Source organism: Pholcus phalangioides, unplaced genomic scaffold (assembly GCF_987345545.1).
Source record: "Pholcus phalangioides strain wild (caught in Gottingen) unplaced genomic scaffold, Ppha-v1.0 ptg000004l_1, whole genome shotgun sequence".
In the NCBI taxonomy this organism is placed as follows: domain Eukaryota; kingdom Metazoa; phylum Arthropoda; class Arachnida; order Araneae; family Pholcidae; genus Pholcus; species Pholcus phalangioides.
In genome coordinates, this window is record NW_028301597.1 from 27,692,246 (window position 1) to 27,720,173 (window position 27,928).

At 36.6% G+C, this 27,928-nt stretch overlaps 2 protein-coding genes across 3 annotated transcripts in view; both read left to right on the plus strand.

Moving 5' to 3' along the window:
• LOC149087027 (uncharacterized) overlaps window positions 1-27,928 on the plus strand; it is an 88,552-nt gene that overhangs the window by 19,216 nt on the left and 41,408 nt on the right. For both annotated transcript variants that reach the window (XM_089231245.1, XM_089231247.1), the window contains exon 2: window positions 19,302-20,319. In XM_089231245.1, the coding sequence (XP_089087371.1) occupies window positions 19,625-20,319 (695 nt within the window). In that variant the 5' untranslated portion in view covers window positions 19,302-19,624. The remainder of the gene's footprint in view (window positions 1-19,301; window positions 20,320-27,928) is intronic.
• On the plus strand, window positions 4,032-8,360 carry LOC149087028 (uncharacterized). The gene has a single exon (XM_089231897.1). It carries the CDS (start codon window positions 4,032-4,034, stop codon window positions 8,358-8,360), a length of 4,329 nt encoding a protein of 1,442 aa, XP_089088023.1.

The following is a 27,928-nucleotide window of genomic DNA, read 5'->3' on the forward strand; positions in this document are numbered from 1 at the left end:
AAAATGAAAGCAAAAAAAACATTTCAACAATTCAGTTACGTCACAGCCATGCCTGCCTGCTTCACTACAAACAAAGAGTTGTCGTCAATTCGGACGTCTACCAGCAAATTCGAAATACACAATGGAAAGAATACGACCTGACCTTATGTGCAAAATTGATTATGAATTTTTATTTTCAAACTGACTGCAGCGACGAACATTGCAGTAAAGAACTCTTCGCAAAAGTACGCATTTTAGGATCAACTCTCTATAGTTCACACTCATAAAGACAATTTCGGAAATATATATTTAATGCAGACATGAATTACTGCTGTGTGTGAACTCATTGTAATTATAAAAACATCCACACAGCATTTTCATTCACAAAATAGCTAAGAATGTCTACGACTAAAATTTAGCTTTTGTGTTTGAATTCAAAGTTCAATTCTCACTTGAAATAAAATTTCTGATTTATTGATCTTTGTACAATTTCATGTCTTTGAAAATTCATGGAATATGAGCAGCACATGAAAATGGGGGCAACTGCTTTTATAATAATACTTAACATTCGGGTGTAATTTCAATGCGATTTTCACAATGTATTTGCAGCATAAATTCAAACGCGCATCACTCCATACCAGATTGAATAGCATATCGTAACGCAGAAATGATAAAAACCTGAAATATAGAAAAAGACGTCAGTTAAATAAATTTCACAGTTTAAATAAAATTGTGGCAGCATGGAAAAGAATAATAAATTTCATTACGCAAATAATAAATAATGAATTTCATAGTAAATAATAAACTCATAGCTTAAATAAGCACAACAACAATAATGGACCAAAATATTGTAGTTAGGATTATCCTAATGATTTTATCCACAATATTGACGATTGTACATCCTTAGTGTATGCGGTATCTTTGTTATACTTACGTGAAATACTTCACTGGTTCTCACCATAATAAAGTAGTATATTCGTTAGGGTAAATGTGATATGTCGGTTATTATGCGTACTTACCAATCGTCTTGATAAGTTTGATAAATTTATCACTTTTACCGGCGAATAAGTATAATACCCAAGTGTTGTTGGTAAATCTAATAACTACTTGAAATTCATCTCCTTTATCTATGATTATGCATAATATCATAGAATAATTGGTGAATTCAATAAATATGAAGAAAAAAAATCCAAATGAGTTTGGTATGCGTGACGAATATATTCGGACCCCGATATAATGACAACAAATTTTTGCAAATTTTGCAATTGTGCGGTCGCACCCTGATATAATGCTACAATACGTGCATGAATTATTTCGTATAGCAACCCATATAATATATATGATTTATCATGCATTCCAATGAGGCGACGCTTACGTGCTACACATAATCTCCTGTAAAAATAAATTTATTGAAAATTATTAAACTTACCAAAATGTTTGGGACCTATGCATAATAACCGGATTTATCACATTTACCGTAACATTTGATCTTCCTCGAAAAAAGAAATACATACCATTACTGGAGAGAGAGACACGCTGTATACGTAAAGTTTTTTTTCCGGTACAACGGAATCACCAAGAATATTTTACAATTGTTAACCGAACTTATGTAGTTCAGGATGATTATAAGTAAAATTCCCGTACTCTTGAGTAATTTTTCTAAAAAAAATGCTTATCGGAGCATTACAGCCAAATTTTTTAGGATATCTTGATGAGACAAAGGGGGAGAGATTTATGACATAAAAAAAAATTCAATTTTTGACCACCAGGTGAAAAGTGGAACTTTTTTTTATTGAATTTTATATTTTCCCACAGTCCACATAGCGTATATGCCAATTTTCAATGGAATATGCCTACCAGAACGGGCACTATATAGATCTGAGTGGTTTCAGTATACCGATACTGCTCAGACCAATGTAGCACTCATCAGTATACTGGCACTGCTCCGACCTATGCAGCGCCCGTTCTGTAGGGCGTATTGCATTGAAACTTAGTACATACGCTATATGGTCCATGGGGGGAGAAGGAAAATTCAACAAAAAAAGCTTGACTTTTTCACCTGGTGATAAAAAATTGAACTTTTTATTTTATTTTATGAATCTCTTTCCCTTGGTCTCATTAAGATATCCTAGAAATTTGACTGCATTCGAATGACTATTTAGAGTATGGGGACTTTAATTATAATCACCCTGTATATATAAGGCATAACATTAACTTCAGCATAATTTTGCATAATATTCACATCGATTTCCATTCTGTTCCGATATAATTTAGAGACTGATATAAATATTACATACCAGTGCGCGCCGATTTTAAATTCTACCGAATGAAACCGTTATGTTAATGGATTGAAGTTAGGCTTGAAACTTTTATGGTGGCTATCGAAAACATGAGATGTGATTATGTTCATTTTGCCATCAAGTATGGACTCGTTCATTATCGGCGAAGGCTTACATTTTGCAACTAAGCATTAAACCACGGAAAACAGTAATTATTTTAATAATTATTTTTCAAGAACATATAATCCTTGGGATAAGAATTTTTGAGTTGACGGGGACGATACAACGCACATAAAACTTACATCATGGAAAATCATCGAAGGAGTCAGAAAGCATAACTGTTCTACTCCATTATTGCATCGATCTAAGTAGTATCTATTCCTAAGCCGTGTTTGTAAGTGAAGATTTTTAGCGGTGCTCCCAAAAAATTAAAGGCAATTAACTCAGAGGATATACCGTTGAAGTCGAGACAAGCTAATTTACATACCTGCGTGTTTCTGAAGTTACTCTGGTACGTACTCTCCGTGTATCATCATCATCTTCTTCTTCTTGGAGGACCGGGCGGGTGGAAAGAGTTATGCGGAAAAGAACAATTTCAAGGAGGAAAAGCGTTACTTTATTTTTATTTAAGCTCCAATGTGTAAGTTCCCTTTGAAGAGAGCTGTAACGAGAGACTTTTACGACCGGCTGCGAACAATGCTCTGCCAATTTCAAGAGGTCGTTGAGCGACGTTTCCTGGCAAGAGACCAACTCGCGACTGGATGAGGAGAAGACTGTATATATTTTTCCTGGATCCTAAATTTTCTTGGAATGTTTTTTTTTTTGGTGGATAAAAAAAAGGAGGAGGATAATAGCAAAAGAGAGCAGTATTTAGAAACAAACTCTAGGGAAGATGACTTTTGTTCCTATTGCGATTCGATGGACTTAATTTTTTTTGACGAAAGATATCGCTTTGCAAAATCGTGTTTTTTCTCCGACCGGTTATACAATTTATAATCCATGTATACGTACGGCAAATGTGATAAATTGGTAATTATATATAATAACCCGATAATTATGCATACTTACCAATCCTCTTGGTAAGATTGATCAATTTATCGGCAAATATGCATAATACACAATTTTCGTTGGTGAGTTTAATAAATACTAAAAAAATATCCGTTTTACCGGAGATTATGCATAATACCGAATCGTAGGTCAATTTTATAAATACTGAAAACATTGACACTTTTACCGGCAATTACGCATAATGACCAAATGTCGTTGGTAAATTTGACTAATACTTGAAATTTACCGCCCTTATCTGTGATGATGTTTAATACCCCTGGTGTAATAGGTAAATTTGATAAATATGAAAAGAAATACTAAGTTCAAGTGAGTTGAGTTTATGAATATGGTCGGATCCCGATATAATGATAATAAAGATTACAACCGTACTCCGATATAACGATAAAATGCATGTATGAATTAACATGTATAGTATATCATTTAGTACGATTTATCATGTTTACCAACAACGCGAGTCTTGGGTATTGTTAAGACCGCCAAGCTGCGCCATGCGCCAAAACCCTCCCACTGCGTGGGAGGAGAGGAGAGTTGCTGCCTTAGCACGAGAGAAAGAGCACGGGCCTTCCGTCGCTCTCTTGAGTAATGTTCTAATAGCATAAGAATAAAGTTGTTTAAGTTTTCAAAGCCTTCTTCAGATACAGTCCACTTGCTTGAGCAGAGTCAAAACATTTTGGTCAACATCTTCGCCGGAGAATTAAAATTAAGATGGACCAGACAACACTCAACCGCACTCGCGGTGCGATCAAAAGGAGGATTACACGAGTCCAGTCGGTATTACAAAACATCGATGAATCGAGTGAAGAAACTGATGTAGTGCTGTTACAGCAATTAGTGAAAATTGAGGACATTCGAACGAGCATCGATGAACTCTTAGAGGGATACGCCGCCTTGCCAGCGGACGCACAACTAGATGATGCCTTCAACCAAATCGAGGAGATGGAGGCGAACGTAGACGCATTAGAGGTACGTTCAAAATGTTTAGTTTCAAAACTAAAAATCAAATCGGAAGATAATCAGGTCGCTCAACCTGCAACCGTGAAATTGCCGGAGATTCCTTTGCCGAGTTTTTCGGGAAATCCGGAAGAGTGGAGCTCATTCAAATCGGAGTTCAAATCTTTAATTATAGACAATGAATCACTGAATGAAGCTCATAAACTTCACTATCTTCGAGCCTCGTTAAGAGGGGAAGCGAAACTTGTCGAAACGGTCGACGATACCTTCGACTCGCTTTTCGGAGAATTAGAGAAGCGATTTGAGAACAAAAGGTTCATCGCTGACACACATATCAACGCTATTCTTAACCTTGAGAAAATACATCATGAATCAGCTAAAGAGCTTCGAAAAATGGTGAATACTATCCTGAGACATCTCAGAGGGCTCAAACTTGTAAACCTTGAGATGAATAAGCTAACTGAGATACTGCTTGTTAATGCTATTTTGCCTAAGCTAGACCGTGAGTCACGCAAGCAGTACGAAATGTCGCTGAAAAACACGGAATTTCCCGAATGGGAAGAGTTTGTTGACTTTTTGCAAAGAAGGAGCCAAGTGCTTGAAAATACTCAACGAGTTTCCTACGCGAAATCTAAATTCGATGCATTTTCAAAACCTAAAAGTCTGATAGCCAAAGCGAATGCAATGCAAAATTCCTGCCCCATTTGCGGAGAGAATCATCCAATTTATAAGTGTAGAACTTTTCATAGCCTTTCTATTGAAGAGAGAATATACGAAGTAAAAAATAAAAAACGATGTTTTAATTGTCTGGAATCCCATAGAGTAGCCGAGTGCGGCAGCGATAAGAGATGCCGTATGTGTGGGAAGAAGCATCATTCGTTAATCCATAGAGAGAATGCACAACCACAAAAACCAAAACAAAATGAGTCCCCCACTGAAAGAAAAGAAATCGGGGCTTGTGAGACCAAGAAAGAGAAAACGACAGACTCATGTGCCGCATCTTCCAGTGTTGACAATTGCTTACATTCGAGCGAGAAAAGGGGATGCGTTCTGTTGTCAACAGCAATAGTTTACATCCAGAGGCCAGCTGGTGGGATGTTTCCAATACGCGCTTTACTCGACGCCGGCTCTCAAGTCAGTTTTGTCAGCAATGAGGTGGCAGACTCTTTACGACTTCGGAGAGACACTGTAAACGTTCCTATTGCAGGACTGAATGACTCTATTCTGAACATAAAGAAAAAAGTAACAACGCTAATCGCTAACCGCGAAGGGGACTATAGTAAAAAGCTCGATCTTTTAGTTGTTTCCAAGATAACAGATTTAACGCCCTCAAAGCGTTTGGATTTGACCTGCGTTGAACTTCCTAGAAACTTGAGTTACGCGGATCCTAACTTCAATATTCCGCAAAAAATAGACGCATTGCTGGGTGCAGAAATATTTTACGAGTTATTGGAGAACAACCAAATAAAATTGAAAAATGAGCCTATCATACTTCAAGCATCTGTGTTTGGTTGGATAGTAACAGGGACATTCCAGAATGCGGTAACCTACAACAATCTTCATTGCCATTTAACGAGTTATCGGGATGAGGTTGAAAAGGGTTTGGCGAAGTTCTGGGAACTGGAGTCAATCGGGATAATGGACGATCCTAAATTCAAGGAAACCGACGAGGCCAAACAGTTGTTTGACAAAACAGTCTGTTTCAAAGACGGACGATATGAAGTTAGCCTACCATGGAAGAGAGATTGGATAGAGCTAAATGATAACTTTAGTGTCGCAGAGAAACGGTTACAGAGCCTTCTCAAGAGAATGCGGTACGATCCGACTATGTTTGCTCAGTATCGTGAAGTACTAGACAATTACTTGGATCAAGGGATTATAGAGAAAGTACCAGACGCGGAAAACACTGATGGAAAACCAGTATATTACTTGCCACATCAAGCAATATTTCGAGCAGAAAGCGTCACGACAAAAATGAGAATTGTATTCGATGCAAGCTCTCACAAACCAGGTGAACTGTCCTTAAACGACTGCCTTTGGACAGGTGTAAACTTAAACCCGAACATTTTTCATTTGTTGACGTACTTTCGTCTCAACAAAATCGCGTTTCTTGCAGATGTCGAAAAAGCATTTCTACAGATTTCTCTTGCAGAAAACGAAAGAGATGCAGTGAGGTTTCTATTGACCAATGCAAGGTGCATCAGCGATCATGCCAACGTGCAAGAGTTTCGATTCAAAAGAGTATTATTCGGCGTCAATGCCAGCCCATTCTTACTTGCTGCTACGATCAAAACACACATAGAAAAACAACGCGACAATTATCCAGTTGCAACTCAAGTGCTCGACACCTGTGTTTACGTCGATGATCTAGTGGCTGGAGAAGACAGCGTGGCAGAAGCATGGCGAGTCTCTCGGGAAACTAGAGAGATCATGAGAGGTGCCAACATGAATCTTCGTAAATTGATATCTAACGATCCTAGGCTGATTCATCTATGGGAGAAAGAGGGATTTGACGTCCATCCTCAGCATACGGACGGCATCAACATGCACAAGGTTTTGGGATTGTCATGGGATGCTTCTCATGATTATCTAGCCATGAATATCATGGACCTTGTGGAATTCCTGAAACAAAACAAAAATACGAAACGCTTCTTATTGCGAACAGCAGGTAGAATCTTCGACCCCATGGGACTTCTTACCCCCTACACGATTAGGCTGAAGTGTTTATTCCAAGAACTGTGGCTTCGAAAATTGCTATGGGACGATGAGCTTCCAGCGGATGTCAAGGAGAAATGGATTCAGTGGTGTTCGGAACTTCCCCGCGTATCCGAACTACAAGTGCCGAGGGTCATTCTCGATCTTTCTGAAGATGACTCGAATGAAATAGAGATTCATTGTTTTTCAGATGCCAGTCAAAGAGCCTACGGAGCAGCGGCGTACCTCAGAGTCCAGTTCAGGGACCATGTTTCTGTGAACCTGATTGCTTCCAAAAGCAGAGTTGCGCCACTGAAGAACCTTTCTCTACCGAGGTTGGAGTTACTCGGAGCACTACTCGCGGCAAGATTGACCTGCGAGATTGAGAAAGTCGTGAGAAGGAAAAGACCATGTAAGACATACTTCTATTCCGATTCACAGATCGTGTTGCTGTGGATAAAGGGTTCAGTAAAAGGATGGAAACCATTCGTCGCAAACCGTGTGAACGAAATCCAAACTTTGACAGAAAAAAACTGGTGGTTCCACTGCCCTGGGAAGGACAACCCAGCCGATTTGGTTACCAGAGGCATCAGTGCTGACGCTCTTTTGCACAGTGACAGATGGTGGACCGGACCGAGATTCTTGATGAGAGAAGAGCTGGCTTATGAGGACTCACCACCTGTGGTTACCGAACTGTTTGAAAGTGAGTACTCCAAAGAACTCAAAAAAGATTCGAACAGTAATTTTGAGGACACTAACTTGTCTTTGACTCTAACTACCAAGAGTTCTCTCATTGAATATATCTTAAAAATTAACAGTAGTTACGTCACAATATTACGTATATTGAGTTTTGTATTAAGATTTGCCTATAATTCGAGATCTTGTGAAAAACGTGCAGGTAACTTAATGAGACAGGAAATACAATTTTCTGAAAATCTCCTGATAAAAATCATTCAAGGGTTGGAGTTTAAGGAAGAAATCGAAAGGCTTAAGAGGGGAGAGGCTCTAAAGGGTAACTCCAAGTTAGCTTCCTTGAACTGTTTCTTGGATGATGATGGTATTTTGAGAGTTGGTGGAAGACTTCAGAATTCCGATCTAAATACCAACAGTAAATTTCCCATGTTATTGCCATCTAACCATCCTCTCACCATGATCATATTGAGATACTACCATTTAAAGTATTTGCATATTGGTGCACAGTCGTTATTATATCATGTGAGACAAAAGTTTTGGCCAATCAATGGTAGAAATCTTTGTAGAAAGTTAGTAAATGAGTGTCTTATTTGTTTCAAAAACAAGCCAGTACTACAAAGTCAACTTATGGACAATTTACCAAGCACTCAGTGGAGTACTGCCATGATCACCGAAATGGCAACGATGGAAAGATAAGAGTTGTAAATATACGTTTGCCCAGTGGCAAAATTTTGAAAAGAAGTGTGCGAAATATTTGTGTTTTACCTATTGAGTAAGAATTATTTTTGCATTTGTGTATAACATGTTCTAATGTATTTATATTGTATATTCATTTCATTCACTTATTCAGGACATTAATTTTTATTGCGTTATTCATTCTATTTTGAAAAATTTTGTATTGTATGTATTGTATAATTGATAATTGAAATTATGTAATTTCAATCGGCGGGAGTGTTAAGACCGCCAAGCTGCGCCATGCGCCAAAACCCTCCCACTGCGTGGGAGGAGAGGAGAGTTGCTGCCTTAGCACGAGAGAAAGAGCACGGGCCTTCCGTCGCTCTCTTGAGTAATGTTCTAATAGCATAAGAATAAAGTTGTTTAAGTTTTCAAAGCCTTCTTCAGATACAGTCCACTTGCTTGAGCAGAGTCAAAACAGGTATTTTATATAATAATCGGTAAAAGTGATAATTTTTCAGTTCTTATTAAATTTTACCATCGCCGCTCGGGCACTATGCATAATCACCGATAAAAGTGATACATTTAGGGAAATTTATCAAATTCACCATCGACACTTTGGTACTGTACTTAATAACCGGTAAGAGTGATTGATTTGATGAAATTTGTCAAACTTACCAAAATGCTCGGAGATTATACACAATTACCGATCAATAAACCGATTATTATTTTGTATGATAACAGGATTTATCACATTTAACGAGTAACACATATGGGTTATAACAACACATCGGATACAACGCCAATAATTTGTGGTGAGGACTCATTCCCCATAGATAATAATGCGAATGAACCTTACTTATAACATCTGTGAAAAGCCACCTTGGATATAGCGAGCAAATTTTTCGTCGCTTTTGTCTTCGTTTCAATGACATTTTCCCAAGAAATTACAAATATTAGGGCTGATCACAACCAGGAAATGTTCTTCTAGTGCTCTCTGTGTACCTAACGTTGAGAATAATTATTCGTTATTATGTTCGACTCTCCGACTTGCTTATCAACGTGACCACTATAGAAAACATTTCCGTATTTTACCTCTTCCGACTATTTCTTTAAAAAATGCCCTGCTATTTCAACGAAGCTCGCTTCAGTTTCTAAAATATACTTGAATCAGCTATGAAATTAATTTGCATAATTTTTAAACTGTTTCAATGGATGTAACCATAAATACTCACTCACATATTTGTGACTGACTTGTGATATATGTCAGTGATTTCCAGACCTGTAAAAGGTGATAGAACTCGCCAAAACAAACAACTTTAACCGTACAATGTGGAGTCGGAAAGCAATCTGTTAGCCACGAGAGGGCGATTTCTCCCTACTATATGAAAAGTCGCATTTCGCAGAACCCGTGATTAAGCTGCTATCCGTCGCAGATGGGAAACCTGTATTGCAGCATTTGTTGTAGCCGCTATGGTGGTCGAGTGGTCATAGTGACGGACCCGGGTTCGAATCCCACCGTCGCCATAGTGGTGGTCGGATGAAGTTGGTTTCCTGTGGTTCCCAACTTCAAGGCGCGAATACGAGCCGAACTCTCAGCAGAAGTCTCGCCACAGAGCAACAGACATACAAAGAGTACAAATTGTAATTCAATCATTACACATTGCTCACTTAACTTCTGAAATATAGATGGCCGCACTGAAAAATCAAACACAACACTGCATACGCACTCAGACTGTTAGGTACACACACACAATTATACTTCCGGCACAACTCACTAGGTAGTAAATCACCCATAGAGATGGTGATAGACCTGAGTTGTACCCGGTTTGAAAGAAAGAAAAAGAAAATCATTTGTTGTAACGTTTTCGATAATTATGATTCTTCATCCTTTATTATTCGCCTTTTAGCGTGTTTCTCATTTTCTCCAAGCGGGTGCCACCTCACGGCTCATCGCTTACTTTCCGAATCCACCTTCCTCCCATAGTATGGTGAGATTTGTTTGTTCTGGCAGATTCTATCACCCCTTACAGTTCTGACCATCAGTTTAGTTACACCCTGTATATATTTATCGTTTCTTTTATATAGTCACGCTTATGATAAAGAAGTTCCATGCACAAAATCTTCGACTACATCTGATTACATTTTTACGTTTTTCATCAAATAACATCTTAAAAACTTCTATCTCGGTAATAACGGTAAAATTTCGTGCAATCTTAGATATCGCGTTATAACCGAGTTCGACTGCGTATATGAATAATTCATTTCAGGAACGCTAAAAATTATTTTCTCGTTTCTTTAGAAAAAAAATAATTAAGATACGATTTTTTTATAAATTTTTAACCTTAATCTCATTAAGTAGATGAATCTCAGAAATTAATAAATTAATTCAAACTAATTTGTATACTTATTATCGCACTTGTTGTGATTGAATATCTATATTAAAATCGGGATGCTTTTCTTTAGTGGTGGGTTGTTTTCGTCTACGTCAGGAGCACTTCAATTAACTATTACGCATAACTTTTTATGTATGGTACTGCCAAAGTCCGAAATTGGCCGTTTCCGTTAAATGTTGGCCCGACCAATGACCAAATTTCGGACATTGGCCGGCCAGTTCGCAAATTGGCCGATTATCCCTGGCCAAATTCCGATAAAAAAAGACATGATTCGGGATCATCTTCAGATTAGCGTTTTTTTTTCCGTGATGGTTATAATGTCGTTAGCTATAGCATATAAAACGCTATACATGGAAACCCATCAAACCGCCGTCACGATGCGGTAATCATTCTTTTTCTCCCAAAATTTGGCAGTAGAAATATATGTTTATATAAAATTATTTTTATAGTTTTTCTCACAAATTTCGATTTCTTTTCTCTCGTCACATCGAGCTAATCCAATACAGCAGCTATGTGTAGAAATGTATCGCGCGTTGGCGATTAAAAAAAATGAATTTGGCTCCTACCAGGCCGTCTTACATCAGCTCATCGAGCTTTGGCCATTTCGCGAAATGACCGGCCAGAGTCCGAATCATTTCTGTAATTCGGACTTTGGCCAAAAGTGGCCTTCGATACATTATATCACTTGAGTGATTCGCGGTATATAAAAAACAGATCACTCAGATGATCCACGAGGCATTTTTATGAATATTTCGCGGGTCATTTGAGCGTCCAGGATTGTTTCGCGTGTCTCTGGAGTATCCACGGGACACTTAAGTGTCCAGAAATGTGCCACGGGTCACTTATTTCATATGGAAATGTGCTGCTGGTCACTTATATGAAGTAAGAATATGCTGGTAGCCTTTTGGGTAGAACAGAATCTCAGTCCCTTCAAGCTGCGCCGCAACTGCGAGGGGGCTGGCTCCCCGGGCGCTGAACCAGAAGTGGCGCACACTTTATCCCCTGCTTCAACATTATAAGGATGCGCCAAAATGCTTGCTTGCCAAGACAGACAAAGCATGTAGTTGCGACCCTGCATTTAAGTGATCTGGAAATGCGGTCCAGATCACTTGAGTAATCTGGAAATTAATCGTGCAACTTACGTAGTCTGAGAATGCGACGCCGGTAACTTAAGTGGTCTGGGAATTTCCGGATACACCCATCCTTAGGGAACGATTCTATGCCCATCCCAGATGTGAAGCGGCGCATGTCCGGTCTACAAAGGTGTGAAAATGTGCCGCGAGGCCCTCAAGTAATCTAGAACATCATACCAAGTCACTTAAGTGATCTGTAAATGTGCAATGGGTCACTTGAATGATCTGGTTATTTGCTGCTTAGCTCATTTTTATAAAACTCACGTTTGAAGTCACGGGCCGCATTAGATGATGACTCCGAGGGCTACATTTGGCCCGCGGACCACGGGTTGAGCATGTATGACCTAAATCGATGTTTCAATCGAGGTTGAAGCATATCAGTTAAAAGAGAATAATCGATATGAGGAAACACATGCGAGCGATTATCACAAATACGAATGATTTTATTGCACACACACATTTCTGCAAAACTCTGTATCATGAGTTATTCCAACCGTTCATGCTTCCAGTACGCTCAAAAAAGGTGTACGAAGGGATCGCACACCGACAGAAATACATAAAATGCATTCGTTACCCTAGGAGGCTTTCGTACTCCTAGCAATGTGTAGAAGGCTGCTTTTCAAGGAATGCGTAGAAGAGAGGCTCGCTTACCTTAGAAACGCATCTAATGCTTTTCTCATCCCCTAGGCTTGCGTACTTGCGTGGTGACTACTGAAAGATTGTGAGAGAATCCGTCTTTTAAATTTAAAATAATATTTAGAACCTTCGAAGATACCGTTATAGCGAAAACTCGTTTTAACGAACACTTTTCTAATCGCCCAGATAAGTTTACATATGAACAATGAAAAAACCCAGATTTCCTTTATAACGAAATTTCGTTATAACAAAGCAATTTCTCCGGTCTTCTGGAGTTCGTTATAACGGGATTCGACTGTATTCGTTTTTTCCCACTTAAGATGATGATTTCTCTCGCGTATTGCTGAATACAAGTTGTGCATGTGCCCAGTGGTGCATTTTGTATTTTCCATATAAAAATATTTTTCAATTATTCTGTGGTCTGAATGTTCAAATAGATAGCAGATTAGTATTCAATTTGTGCTGCACATATTTTGAAGTGAAAATGGAAAATGGCTGAATTTGTATTTTATGTAAGTATCGAGTTGAGAATGTCTGTCTCGCGTGTTTATTGACTGCTATACATGTTCATGAATCACATGAATATCTTTACTGAGAGTATAATGATGATCAACAGACCATATTTTTTGAAACCCGTGAATGAGTATAATGGAATTGTAATGAATATATCACCAAGGTCTCAGTTGCAAGGAAGGTGTCAAATGAGTGGAGAAGACGAAATTATTTCGTCCAAGTTGGTCATCAATTCCCCCAATCTTCTTACCAAGCATTGCAATTATGCTGACTCTGCTGCCAGTAATTCATGGTCTTCCGAGAGGAAGTCACATTGTCTTCTTTCTCATTTGTTCGATCGCACTAAGATTTCCACTGCAGTAGCAGACATCTGTCATTCAAACGAGTCGGCCATGGCATAATAACCCACAAAATTCTCAGTAATAGTAATCATTTAAACGAGAATAGGAACTACAGTCGACCCAAAGTATTCGCGGACTTCGTTTTCTTGGTTTTTGTATTCGCGGTCCCTTTCCCAGTTTTCGTTAAAACGCCGTTGCGGTGCTAATTCTTGTATCAGAACAAAATATGGATTGTACGTGTACAATAAACGCTTTAGAACTCCTCCTAAAGGATCATCTAGTGTTTTTTTAAATGTTTCTGGAAGACTACTGTATATATATTTTTTCTGACTATAATGTATATAAATGTTTCTGAAAATGAAAAACTTGAAAAAAAAATCGAAATACTGATAATATATGATTAGCTTCATTACTGAGTTTTCTTGTTAACACGGCATCAATCAATCTACAATCAGATATATCAAGTAACACAGGCCTGGAATGGATGAGCCGTTGCTGTAGATACACCTGATGTTATACAGGGCGGATACACAATCGACCACCCAATCATTACTCATGTGATTCCTAGTGAAAGACTAATAAAGAATAGTGTTTTCCATTTTAGGATCGGACGAATAGTAAGAGTTACAAGGTTTTGAAATTTTATGACGCGACAGTTTTGTGATGGTCGGTTAAGCGCCAAACGCTCAGCAAAAAAACAAAATAATGTCCCCATGCACCGGGTTGCCTCTAACCGTATAAAGGAACTGTAATACTCAATCTCGTTAGAAACCAAGTTCAGTTATTGTCTTTCACGATTGACACATTTATCTTCATGTAGAATTTTAACCTTGTTACTTCACCCCCAGATCGGAAAATTTATCACCAGATTTACAAAGCGTTAGACAAACGAGATCTATTATAAAATTTGTTTTCCCACGTTTGTGCCAAATTGAGAAAATGTTCTTTCCTTCCCTGTTAAGTCAAATTTTTTGAATGGAAGAGCAAGGGAAAAATCTGGTTTGCAGAGCATTCCCTTTGTTTTTTCATTACTCTCAGGAATTATAGCATTTCAACCTGCTTAAGTTATACGTACGCGCCAAGTTATACGTTTGGTGCACGTTCATTGAAATTGGCAGGATTCGAAAGTGGCCGCATAAATTTTTAATGCTTTATAACTCCATAACTATTGATAAAAAAAAACTGGAAACACTTTTCCCATATAGCCTGAGATTCCAAGAAATTAACTGAAGTGGAGAAGACACGGCTAACAGACATTGTAATATTCTTTCAGAAAACATCGCCGAGCATCACTGGACACTCATCTGCAGTATGAAACAGATATGAACGAGATGTCTTAAAAACGAAAGTTTATGGTTTGCGTTAATTGTGGATTTTACTTATTCACGGTTAGTACCGAAACGTAACCCCCGCGAATACCGAGGGACGACTGTATATACTTTACTTAGCATTCGTTTCGTCAAGCACAATGAGAACATCCGATATGTCCTTGGCGCTGAACAGAACAATGTAACTAGCTACACACACAGTAAACAGCCCCACACACCACTGCGAAAAAGGAACTATTGTTTTTGAGACGAAGTTCGAAAGAACGACTAGCATAGGTAAATAGAATAGAAAAGTAACAGAAGAAAGCTCGGATTAATACACGGAGTTAGATGGAAAACTCAATCTCATAATCCATTAACATGGCGGAGAGAGAGAGAGATAAGGAGTGGAGAAACGTTGCATCGGGTATATCCGATGCACTGTTACCCTCTCTGACCGGATAAAGATCTTTGGGAAAATTTCCGTGAGTCCGTTAATTTACGAAGACATTTGTTCTTCTTCGCTACCAATGTTTTCTTTATTCCTTAGGAAACTGTATGAGGAGAAAAAAGGAAAGTTTCCAGAAGAGAAAGAACAAAGAACAAAAACCCACGAGGAATCGCCTACAGAAACTTCCTTCGATAAGTCATTTGATGAGATTAGTTCGCTTCTTCGGGTCCAGGACCATTTTTTTCTACCTTTCTTCTTGATGTCATATATTCCTTTGGTAACGGGCATATGTTTTTTCTCTTGCACATTCGATACGGGTATTGGATTTGGACACATTTCTTTGTCCTTACCTATATTAAAGTCAGAATACATTTATTAAATTCTGTCCAAGAATATATTGAATTTAAACTCAGAATTATTATGAAACATATCTACAGACTATTTTGCCGCGAAATAATGTATATCCATAATAACAAAAATTGAATTGAGAAATGTTTTTCTCCCCCGCTTTTCGATGAAACGTAACTTACAGAGAATGAATTTTCGTATTTTTGTACTCGTTGTTTGCATTTGAATATAGAAAGTATTATTTATTTCTTGTTGAGATGGGAAATTTTCAGATTTGATTGGGAAATAGGGTTTTCCCTGTCTTTTTCCGGTTTGAATATTTCTTATATTACCCTGGATATTTATATGGATTTATTTATTCTTCTGGATTTCATCAAAACTTGCAATGGATTTATAATAATAAAGGTGTATCAAATAAAAAATAAAACTCGTTCAAGTTGATTTATTTAGATCAGTGATTCCCAATGTGGGCGTTAACGCCCCATGGGGGGGTGATGAAATGTTCCAGGGGGGCAGTAGAAGCTACGGGTATAACATAGGATCCTATGGGTTGGATTGCGTTGGGAGAAAATATTTTCTGAAGAAGGGGGCGATTTTTTTTTTTTTTTTTTGGACAAAAAAGGTTGGGAAACTATGATTTAGATGAACGAAAAGACGTATATGATGCTGTGGCAAAATCATATAATTCGATGCTAGAAAACACTTGTATTCATAAGAACAAATCCTCGTAGGCATCCAGGAAGCGCATACATATTCTCCAAGTGAAAATCTCCATCCGAGGTTATGGGAACGCCACTATGAAATATTGTGAAAGCTGCTTAAAGTTGCTGGTACAGCCCGGACGTTTAGGCACTAAAAGTGGTAAAAATAGCAGAAAAGAAGGCACTAAAAGTCGGTCAAAATTACTATTTATAAATAACTAATTATACTAATTAATTTTAATATATTATTTCGTTGAGCGACAATATTCATTATTATGTTCCGGATGATGTAGGAGGCTTTTCCACGGTAGGGATGGGAATATTGTGTTGAAGTAACATACGCGACCAGTCTAATAGATTCACATATGGAGCTATACGACTTTTGTTGTTTGGATCTATGAAAAGAACTCCAAAAATATTTGTGAGGAAAAGTATTATCTACACAAAACTATCAAATCAGGTTCTACAACAAAAGATCGCCAATAAAAAAATAATCACCAAATGAAAAATTTTGAAATACAAAAACAAAAAAGATTTTAAAAAATTAGAATGGACATTTCCTCACCCAACACTTCTGGGTCTACTGATGACCAATGGGATATTACGTTTGCGATGAAAGTATTTCTTGGTAAACATAAAAACACATTAAACGGTATTATGGCGCATAAAATCCACATCAATACGAAATCAATGCTGAAATACTGAGGCCTTTAATTATAGTTCATAAATACAGCAATGGTATCTGTGGTTTTAGTCCAACTTTGAATATGCACAAAGAATATATCAATACTTTCCGGCTGAAACTGACATAACGATAGGAAGACACTATAGCATCCTGAACATATACATACGAAACTTGGCTGTCAAACTTGATGGCTTCAGATATCAGTTTTATTCGTTTGAATATATAATACTATCAACTTGGTGTAGTTATAGTTATAATGTATGGGGGAGGGGGGTCTGAAGATAAAATTCCCTTTGAAATATGGTCCATAAAGTTCCCTTGGGATTGTTTCTCGGAAGATAATTTCGTGGTTTCACTTCTTCGGGATCCGCTTTCGTAGTTTCTAACGGACGGGAAACTTACAGATAAACAGTATCGACGGAAAATTAAATTCCGGAATAAATGTCGTAATCGGAAGGAAAACGTTATACAGGAGAAGGGGTGGAAACACTTCGTGATCGTAAACCTAATTTCGGAAGTTTTGGGTCTGTTTGAAAGATCGAACTTTAATTAAATTCTGGCATCGATGAAACGGCATAATGTGTGGCACACACACACGTCCCTCTCTGCCTACCCTTACTCCCCCTACCCGTGACACTACTACTACGTACACATGTGCGTTAACACGATCGAAACGTCTTGTGTGATTCGATTGTAAAGCTTTGGGTTCAAGAAAGGGGGGGGGGACTGGGATTGTATTTTGAAAAGGAACAGTGAGTCCTTTTCAAGGATTCAAGATCGATTCACTTTCAGAGAAACATGTCATTACATCGTAAACTCTTTAGCGTGTGAACGATGATAGATTTGGCATTCTAGCCTATAATGGAGATCGCGGATATTTTATGGATATAATTTTACTATTTGGACGTGTCTGGAAAATTCACCGGTAAACAATTCATCGAGCATGCCAGTGATCACGTATGTGAGGGAGGGAGTGCTTTAGTGAGAAATTCCAGTCTTTTATTCATTCACTCACTAGCTCACTTGGTCATTCAACCATTCTGTCGTTCACATTCGCTCCGATCCTCACCCTCTCACTCATTTATTTACTTGGTAACTCTTTGATTCTTTCATTCACTTGCTCACTTACTCGTTTGTTCACCCGGTCACTTGCTTAGTTAGTCACTAATTCATTCGCTCATTTACCTGTTCAATCACTTGCTCTCTCACTCACTCGCTCGTTAGTCGGTCACTCTTTCACTTACTTGCTCGTTAGTCGATGACTCGCTTTGCCATTCGGGCACACACCCACTTATCCGGTTGATTAATCGTTCGTTCATTCACTCCGTCACTCATTTGTTCATTTTGTCACTTATGCCACTTTTGTGTCTTATCCACTTGCTTATTTGGTCACTCATATAATTCCTCACTCATTCACGTGCTTGCTCAGTCGCTCCCTTAGTCACTTACTCTATCATTCGGTCACTCACCTGTTCGCACGCTCATTAATTCCCTCTGTAACTAACTTGCTAAATCATTCGATCAACACCTCACTCCTTCGGTCACTCTCATTAGATTCCCAACTTCCCCATAGTCTTGTTTAGTAGGTCACTCACTCAGTTACTCAGTCGGTAACTCGCTCGCTCACTTATTTGCTTAGTCACTCACTCTCTCTCACACATATTTTCAATCACTCGGTAACTCACTGGTGCCCAACTGTCGTCGAGTAAAATTCTCCAAACGTTTGCACAACTTTCAAATGGTGACATATAAATGTACGATGACCTTAAAATAACTTTCCGATGTACGAGCCCCCATCGACAGCAAAAATCAACGCATTCAAATTAAATAAAAGAGAATCAAATATCTAGCTCCCGCGGTTACGGTTGCCACAGCTAAATTTCGAAAAATTCAAAAAGCAATACATTTTTTTTTTTACTGAATGATTAGCGCCGTAAAAAACCAAAAATGGCGTTGGAACGGTACATACAGCAGCCATAGCTAGACTCAGAAAAAGAAAAAACGTGGAAACAACAAAGAAGATCACATAACTGCGGCAGGAACTCCCCCACTGAAGGGTTAGCGTACCAAACCCTTGGTGGTACCACATTTTTTTGTCTGCGACTTGCGCCAACGTTTATGGTACTGCAGGCATCGTTTTAACGCCATTCATGGCTTTTCACTTCGCCAATTACTTAGCAATGCATAAAAGTGAGATTTGCCGTGTCAATTTTTTTACGAAATTTTCTAGCTGTGATTGTAACCGCGAGAGCTGGGGTTATGTTTTTTCTCTTCGTCGCATTTCTCGAATTTCTATCGCATTTAGTCATTTTCTGCTGCCACTAGGGTGTCGTACATCCACCAAGTTATTTCATGACCACCCTGTACTTCAACGACAAACTTTCACGCTGATCTATTAAGTGAAATATCCACAAAAATAACAGTTTTGAATTGTTTCATTTTCTCTTCTAGGTGCCAAATCATGCCCAGATGAAGTTTTATGTTACTCAATCACAAAATATTCAAACAAAATGAACTAATGATCACGAATATAGGATCAGAGATGTTGGAGAAGACGAAGACTATGCATGTGATGGTTATGGCGTTCTTGGCTTACCAATTACATGCTTGGAAACCCTGCATTTCGAAACCAAGGACGATTAACTTATGAAGGACTAAAAAAAGTAGAAGATATCCTCTTTCAGACATTAAAGGACGTGATGGTTGATGAATATGGCTCTAATAACGAATGATCCGCTTGAACTTGGCGTTGAGGAGTCTCACTAGAAGCCACGATGCATATTAAAGCGATAAATTTGTGGCTGACGCTCTCTTGTTGGACATTTTTCATGTCACGTTCCTGTCGAACGGACGCTGCCGCAACCAATAATTCCGTTAACGAGAGGGACGTGGCGTTCACCGAATGCGGAGGGATTCTGAGGGACCAACGTGGTATAATCTCCACCCCAGGATTTCCTGATTCATATCCGATACCTATCCATTGTCGGTGGGTGATAGAAGCCACTTCAGATAAAGTCGTAGCTCTATATTTCACGCAGTTCTACATGAGGGAGGGACTGTCCGTTGCCGAATACGCATTCTTCTCCGATACCCTCTATCTCGGAAAGAAAGACTTCGGTAGTATCAGTTCTGATCGTGAGCCCACCTATCTTGTCAGCAACAAACCGGTGCTCGTCCTAGAGTTCGACGTTAAGGAAGGTGGCAACGTCCACATGAGGGTCAGGGAGCACCTTCTGGACGTCTACGGATTCAACTTGACTTATGAGGTTCTCGGGAGGAACGAGACCGTCAGGAAAGACCCTTGTCTTTACAACCACTGTTCTTTCACTGGTTCATGCTTAGCTTCGACGTTTTATGATGGTTACTACTGCAAGTGTTTCGCTGATTTCTTCGGTTCCGAGTGCCAGTACAACCCGGGATGTGAACCCTCTGACAGTGGCGGCCTGTGTTTCAATGGAGGAACCTGCAGGTAAGAAAATTGCTTAGTATTTTTTTTTTTTATGATTCATGTCATGAAGTGGTTGGAAATCCGTGCCTTAGGGATTTTTTACCTATGCTTCGCGAGCCGAACATGAATCGCGGGTGCTTCCGAGATGTGTCATTCAAAACCACTAAAATCATAGGTGCTCTTGATCTACGAGTCTCCCCCCCCCCACATTACTAGTTTATGAGTCATCTTCACCAGTTATGGGCCACGACCCAAACTTGATTAGCAGGGGCTTCCTAGATGAGTACTGTTGTAAATGTACTTATTGCGTCACTGGATTCGCTGATTTCGAAATACAAACAGTCCCATGGGTCGAGAGCTGATTATGATAATATTTAGTGTTCGATTGAATTGGCCAGAGATGATCTCAGTGTTGTGTGATCATCTCTGTCCAATTCAATCGAACACTAAATATTATAATAATCAGCCAGAGATGATCTCAGTCTCATGTGACAGATGCGGCCACACTTGGCCCTGCTCTTGAAGTATATGTTCGCATATGTGCTAATAAGAATTTAAAAAAAAACTTTTATATTTATAACATTGAAACATGATACCTGTGTTGCAACCATAAAAATAAAAATACATTTTCTAAATAATGCAGCAAATAAATGGTAATCGTTCGTAATTTGAAGGAGTCCACAATCTCGTTTTTTCTACAGTTCTACAGCCTCTGGGTCTGATAAAGCTGGCCCTGGAATCGACCTACTCCTGAGGGGGACCCCAACCTTTATTTTCGCCATAAATTCAATTTTAAATACAATTCAGTGGTTGTAAGCTATAATTGAAACACTGAAATATCTAGGCCAGTAATTATTCTTATTTTCTTCCATATTAATCATAAATGCCCTTTTAAGAACCTATTTTAAGATTTTTAGGGCCTTTCTGCCTGCCTATATTTGCCGTAGTAACTTCCGGGCTCCACGAAGTAACTCTTTGCTTTTCAGGAAAAAAAGTGCTGCAGCAAGTCTGCAGTGAGTAGAAATATATTTTACAACATTGGATTCATAATCATATTCATCACAGTAAAATCGTAAATAATGCAAATTATGTTCGTCTGATTCTAGAAAAGATTATGAATTAAAGTAAGCTTCCTAGAATAAAGACAGGTTTTTTTTATATCGGGAACAAGACAAAATTTTGTGAAAGCCCCGTATAAACGGGTGATATTATCACCCCAATTATAATTAGTAAAGCATACAAAATAAACGATGATGTCTATCGTTGTATCCGAGGTCGTTGCATTTTCGTTGACGTTATGAACAAGAATTGTAAATTGTATTATCCTTTAATCAGCTCCAATTATTGACGTTACAGCCGAGTGTTGTAACAACCGAGTTTAATTTTTTTTTTCAATCATCAAAAGTGTTTCTTTATGACGTTTAATGCATTACTTTTTTTCTAAAAATGTGAACGAAAAATTTTATTTCAAACTAATATGTATCCCATAAAACAATATCCGACAACACCTATTTCTTTTCGATGTTACAACCATCCAAGCTTTTCCTTTACAATTTGAGGGATTTACTTGCCGTTTTAATGCCGTACTTGTCATAAATTGGTTTACGTCCTCATATTTTAGTGTATAATTCGGCGAATGAATATAGGAAAAGAGACTCGGGGAGTTCTAAATTATCTCCGTCGAGTTCTTCGCCAAGAGAAGTTTTTCCGTAGAAATATTGCCCGAATGCACGCATTCGCGCAATAACGATCCGGCATTGCGTTCACTGCCAACACTTAATGTTGTTATACACTGGAATTTTATGTGCCACGTGAAGTACATAAAGTGTTGAACGGAAGCGCTTTATATGTATACATATGTACAAACTCCACGTTCTACCGATATAAGTAGAGTTAAAAAGTATATTTTTCTAAACAATAAAAATGAGAGGGGAAAAAAGTTATAAAATTTGATTGAAAACATTGTTTTGTAACTGGAATTTATATCCTTGCTGTACATAAAATTTGTAAATTGTCTTCTAATAATGAAAGAAATTTGGCAGAGAAAACAGCCACCGTCAAACTCAGTTATAACGTGAACAATTGGCTATACTGATTCCTGGAGAATGAACCTTGCTTATAACATCGATGAGAACGCAACCACCTCGAATATTCTACTATTAGACATAATGAAGCTTTTTATTTCTAGCCATCGTTTTTTTATCTATAGGCTAGAATTGGCGAGATGCCGTGTTTATGATTACGAATTCCCGTATATTTCTCGATAATATATATGGTCACCCTAATTATTAATCATAGAAAAATATTTTCATTTATGTATTCGAGTGAATCTAAGTATATTTTTGATGTTTGAAATACCTTGTTAAAAGTCAATCTTGGTTGTATCAATACATCGGTTATAAGGATGAAATTTCAAGGAATCTTCGATGGGGCTTTATAGCATAGCTTGAATGCATTTTGAATCGTTTAATGTGTCTTTACACTTTTCTCTTGGCTTGGAATGCCTTAGGCCGGGATATAACCATAAATATTTGATTAAAAATATTTTACAAAACTTGGGAAAGAAACAACCAATAATCTCGGATTTTTTTCAAGATGCTTTTATCAAAAGCTAAGATTTCCATTGAAAACTTCCATAAAAAAAATCTTCTTAACTCAATATTAGAAAACATACGTAAAAACACTTGAAATTCATTTGTGGGTATAGAATATTCTTAATTCTTTTTTGAAAGAAAATGATGAATTTCGTCAATTTCACATGAACCGAGAACATAAATTTGATTCGTAAGTAGTGACGGGAAAAATGTCGGGATTTGAAGGATAACTTACTCGAAATAGTTTATTAAATGCCGGGTATCCATCTGTACATCCTCGCGTATACACATACATATTTACATGCATAGAGTTCATCAAAACATTCTATCAAAAGTCCCTTTTCATTGAATATTTGTGTTAAAAGGAACGTTTTTTGAATGTTTTAATAAAAACCATCGTTGTGTGTATGTGTAATTTTTTATTTATTTTAATCACTACTTCGATGTATTTTTATGATTTTTAATAATATTTTATCTATTTTCAATCGATATTTTAACTATTTCTAATCAATATTTTATCTACTTTTAATCAATATTTTATCTACTTTTAATCAATGTTTTATCTACTTTTAATCAATATTTTATCTACTTTTAATCAATGTTTTATCTACTTTTAATCAATATTTTATCTACTTTTAATCACTACTTCGATGTATTTTTATGATTTTTAATAATATTTTATCTATTTTCAATCGATATTTTAACTATTTCTAATCAATATTTTATCTACTTTTAATCAATATTTTATCTACTTTTAATCAATATTTTATCTACTTTTGATCAATATTTTATCTACTTTTAATCAATATTTTATCTACTTTTAATCATTACTTCGATGTATTTTTATGATTTTTAATAATATTTTATCTATTTTCAATCGATATTTTAACTATTTCTAATCAATATTTTAACTATTTCTAATCAATATTTTATCTACTTTTAATCAATGTTTTATCTACTTTTAATCAATGTTTTATCTACTTTTAATCAATATTTTACCTACTTTTAATCAATGTTTTATCTACTTTTAATCAATATTTTATAAAAAAAAAATTATTTTTTTAAATTTAATCAATATTTTCATTTAATTTTTTCAACAAAATATTTTTATTTGAGTTTTTCAGTCGATATTTTCACAACATTTTTGAAACCTTTCATTAAATATTTCCATGAAAAAAAAAAAAACTTTTCTTAGAGATACAATTTTTTTTTCAAAAAATATTCATTTATATTCACTATTACTTTTTTTTTCCTGATATTTTCATTTCAAAATTCCGTTAAGGTTTTTTTCAATCAAAAACTTTGATTAAGATTTCCGTTGAAAAGTTTCTTTGTAATTCTATATTAGGAAACATACATAAAAGTAGTTGAAAGGAATTCATTTAGTTTTATGGAATATACATATATATACTATATATATCTCCCATATCATTTAACCTTTCTCTTTTTTTTCTTAAATGATGAATTTCATCAATTTCACATCAACCGAGAACACTATTTAATAACACGAAACGGATCAAAAGATGAAGAAAAAAAAACTGGAAGTATTTGATTGGTAGTAGTGGCGGGAAAAATGTCGGTATTTTTGAAGGATAACTTTCTCGAAATTGTTTATTAAATGTCGGGCAGGAGTGAATCCATCTGTACATACTCGCGTACACACATACGTACTTACATGCACACAGGAAACACGCGGAGGTTAGGACAGCGCGGGTTATTGATTCAGCTGATAATCGATTGGGATCCCGGCTATTTTTGGAAAACTACACCCCGTCTCTTCTAACCTTTTCCCAATTTCGCCGGAACATCATGTATGACCCTTCCCCCTTCTCCATTTCGCGGGAGGATATAAACTCCCGCGGAGCATTAAATCGGATAATATAATTCCGTTTAGATAGCTCTGCGAAAATATATTAGAATTTCAAGAGCGAAGCGGAATTGCTTGGATTTCTGAAACTCGGAATGCATCGTAATATTTTTTTTTAGAGAACTTTTTATATATATTAGGCTATTTAGAAAACAAACATAACATTTGCTGGAAATTGCCTACCCAATTACCATATGCAAATCTGACTATAATCACATAAATAGCCGTGGTGCGAGTTTTTGAACAGTGATATAGGTTTGATTGCATTTATGATAAACCTATTGAATTTTAAAAATACTTAAAATCTGAGTAATTGAATGTGTGTATGGTTTCGGTTCTGGAATGTTCCTACTTAAAAATTAAGTTTACGAATATATGTAAATATTTGTTTTTCATGTTAAAAAAAACTCCCATATCAATAAATTATTTTTTCTTCAATAGTTTATGTATTAAATATTGCAATGGAATTCTTTCTCAGATTTATATTTACTTTTATGCGATAATGCTTTTTCATCTTGCATGCATCTCGTAAACTTATTGGGAATTTCATAAGAATTTTTACATGTGGGAATGTGTGTTCTAGGTGTCAGAATTATGCATTTTCGCGTTCTAGTGGTGGTGCCATCTGTCTCCCATGTTTTGAAATTAATGGCAATTGTGTTTTAAAGTTAAATTTTTTACGCTGTGGTGAAGGTCTGCCTGAAAATGTGTTTTTTGGAATATTTGTGTGCACCAACTCCCTAAATTGAAAAATAATTTTCAGAATGAATGCTATGTTTATGAAATTTTAATTTTTTTTCCGGGTGAATGCAGGATTTTTATTTTAAAACTTTTATAAGACGGAATGCAAAATTCTATATCTGAACTTTTTTATTCTACGTGTATTAACGGGACTTTTTGTCATTTTTGTTCCTTTTTTTTTCTTGCGAAAAAATACGGAATTTCCAATTTGTATTTTTTTCATTTTTGCGAATAAATTTGAAACGCCTAATTTCGGAAATATTTTTGCAAAATTTACGTATCGCTGCGCACGACTTACATCACATCAAACCAGCAGTGCTAATACATAGTCAAACCTTGTTATATAAAACTAAAACTTTCAAGTGTACAGCTGAAATCTCAAAATCTCACCACTCAGTAACGCCAATATTTTCATCGTCTCCTGTACATATCGAATTCCTTAGAGAATTCTTCACAGCAACAGAAATAAATAAATAAAAAATACCGTCCTAAAAACTGAAACCCTGCTTCTGGTATGCTCGTATATCTCTCTCCCTGCGGGTGTAAACCATGTAAATAATATTCATGGAAACTTCAAATGCCGAATCCAATTTCACGGGACAGTATTATACATCGGTAGCAAAGTATACGGTGTCGATTCCAAAGCACACACAATCTCACTCTCTTTCTCTCTCCGTTCAATCCAATAGACGCAATGCGGTATCTAAATAAAGAGAGCATGAGAGGAAAAAGAAAAAGAGTAATTTGGTGAATACCGAGAGCAAAAGAAATGGAGAAGAAGAAAAATAAGAAAATGAGAATGAAAAAGTTATATGCTCCAGAGAATATCCTTCTACTTTTGTTTTTTTCCAACTTGTTTCCGGACTATAGCTCTTCTGTATTCTCTGGATCTCTATTGCATCCGTGAGATACAGTACCCTTTTTTCTTGCTGACCATTTTTGCCATTCTGTTCTGTTAGCAAAATCTTAGCATTTTCTTTAGTTTTACTTGAATTTTTCTGTTTTCTTTTGGAAATCAAAAGAAAAGTAGTTTGGTTTCGGTTCAATGTTCAACCTGCGAAATATAAAAGAAATCTGAATTCGGTTCATAACTTACTTTTTTTTTGCATTATTCGGCTTTATCTTTCTACATTTTTTTCCCCTTCGTACATGCTATATATTTTATTTTTTTTAATTTTTTGCGAAACCCATGGGATATATTACGTGAAAGCACGAGATGTATAAAGTTGGGAAATGAGTTCTTATCGACTTGAAGAGAGTAATACGCTTCTATTTGGTGTGTGTGTTTCCTTGAACTGAAATGAACATAATGATCAGCTCCAGTAGTTTTGGTTGGCGTGATATTAGTTATTTATTTTAATCGTTAGGGAGCACTTTCCAACATTATGGGGTGAATGCTAGCTGGTCGGTCATTTTAAGGGGGTTGATGGAAGCGAATTTTCCAAAAAATACATTTTTTAATTTTTAAATACTATGAAATTTTCTGCGTCTAACTGTTGAAATTTTTGTTCTACCTGTATTAAAATATTTTGAAAATGTGAATCGTGTATTTTGAAAATATTTTAATTTTAAAAGTGCTGGCAGTCATTACACATGCTAATGTTTTTCACTAGAATGTTTTTTCTTTCAAAACTAAGTTTTTTGTTGGATAAGGAAAATTTTTTCGAACACGACTCATTCAAATGTCTTGAAACTTTGTGTATCTTTTAACACGAAGATTTTTCATTAAATTATTTTAACAAATTTTATGGCACAAAATATGGGTGAATTTTGGTGATTTTTGAAAAAGTTGCCTGTTGTGTACGGGGAGGAGGCATGGGGGACTGGGTGTCCCCCATGCCTCCTTGCCTCATGAACTTTGTTAAGAAACAAAGTTCAACAAAAAAATAGCCAACAATTTAAAGCCTAAAAATTCGTGTTAAAGTATGTAACATCATAGTGTTAAGAGGCAGACAACGTTTGAAGACATTTGAATGAGAGGCGTTCGAAAAAATGTTCCTTATCTAATAAAAGACTTAGAATGAGAAGAAAACATTTTAATGAAATCATATGTAGTGCCTGACACACAGCAGTTTATATTAAAATATTTAAAAATGCTTTTTGCACAGGTAGAACAAAATTTTTAATATAGTTAGACGCAAAGAATTTCATAGTATTTAAACATTGGAAAATACGTTTTTGCGTGCACCAACCCCCTTAAAAGGCTATCCACAGATTGGAGACAAATTTGCAAATAATTGTGAAATATAAGAAGGATGTAGTGATGAATAGCTCTCATACAAAAAATTGACAATATTGAAAATTTCTAGTCCGTGGTATGCGATGCTGTGGGGCTACCAGTAATGAGATTGATCAGACAGACTAGTAACATGATACATATAGGATGGTCATAAATTATTTGGGAAAACTAATTCATTATGCATGGTTA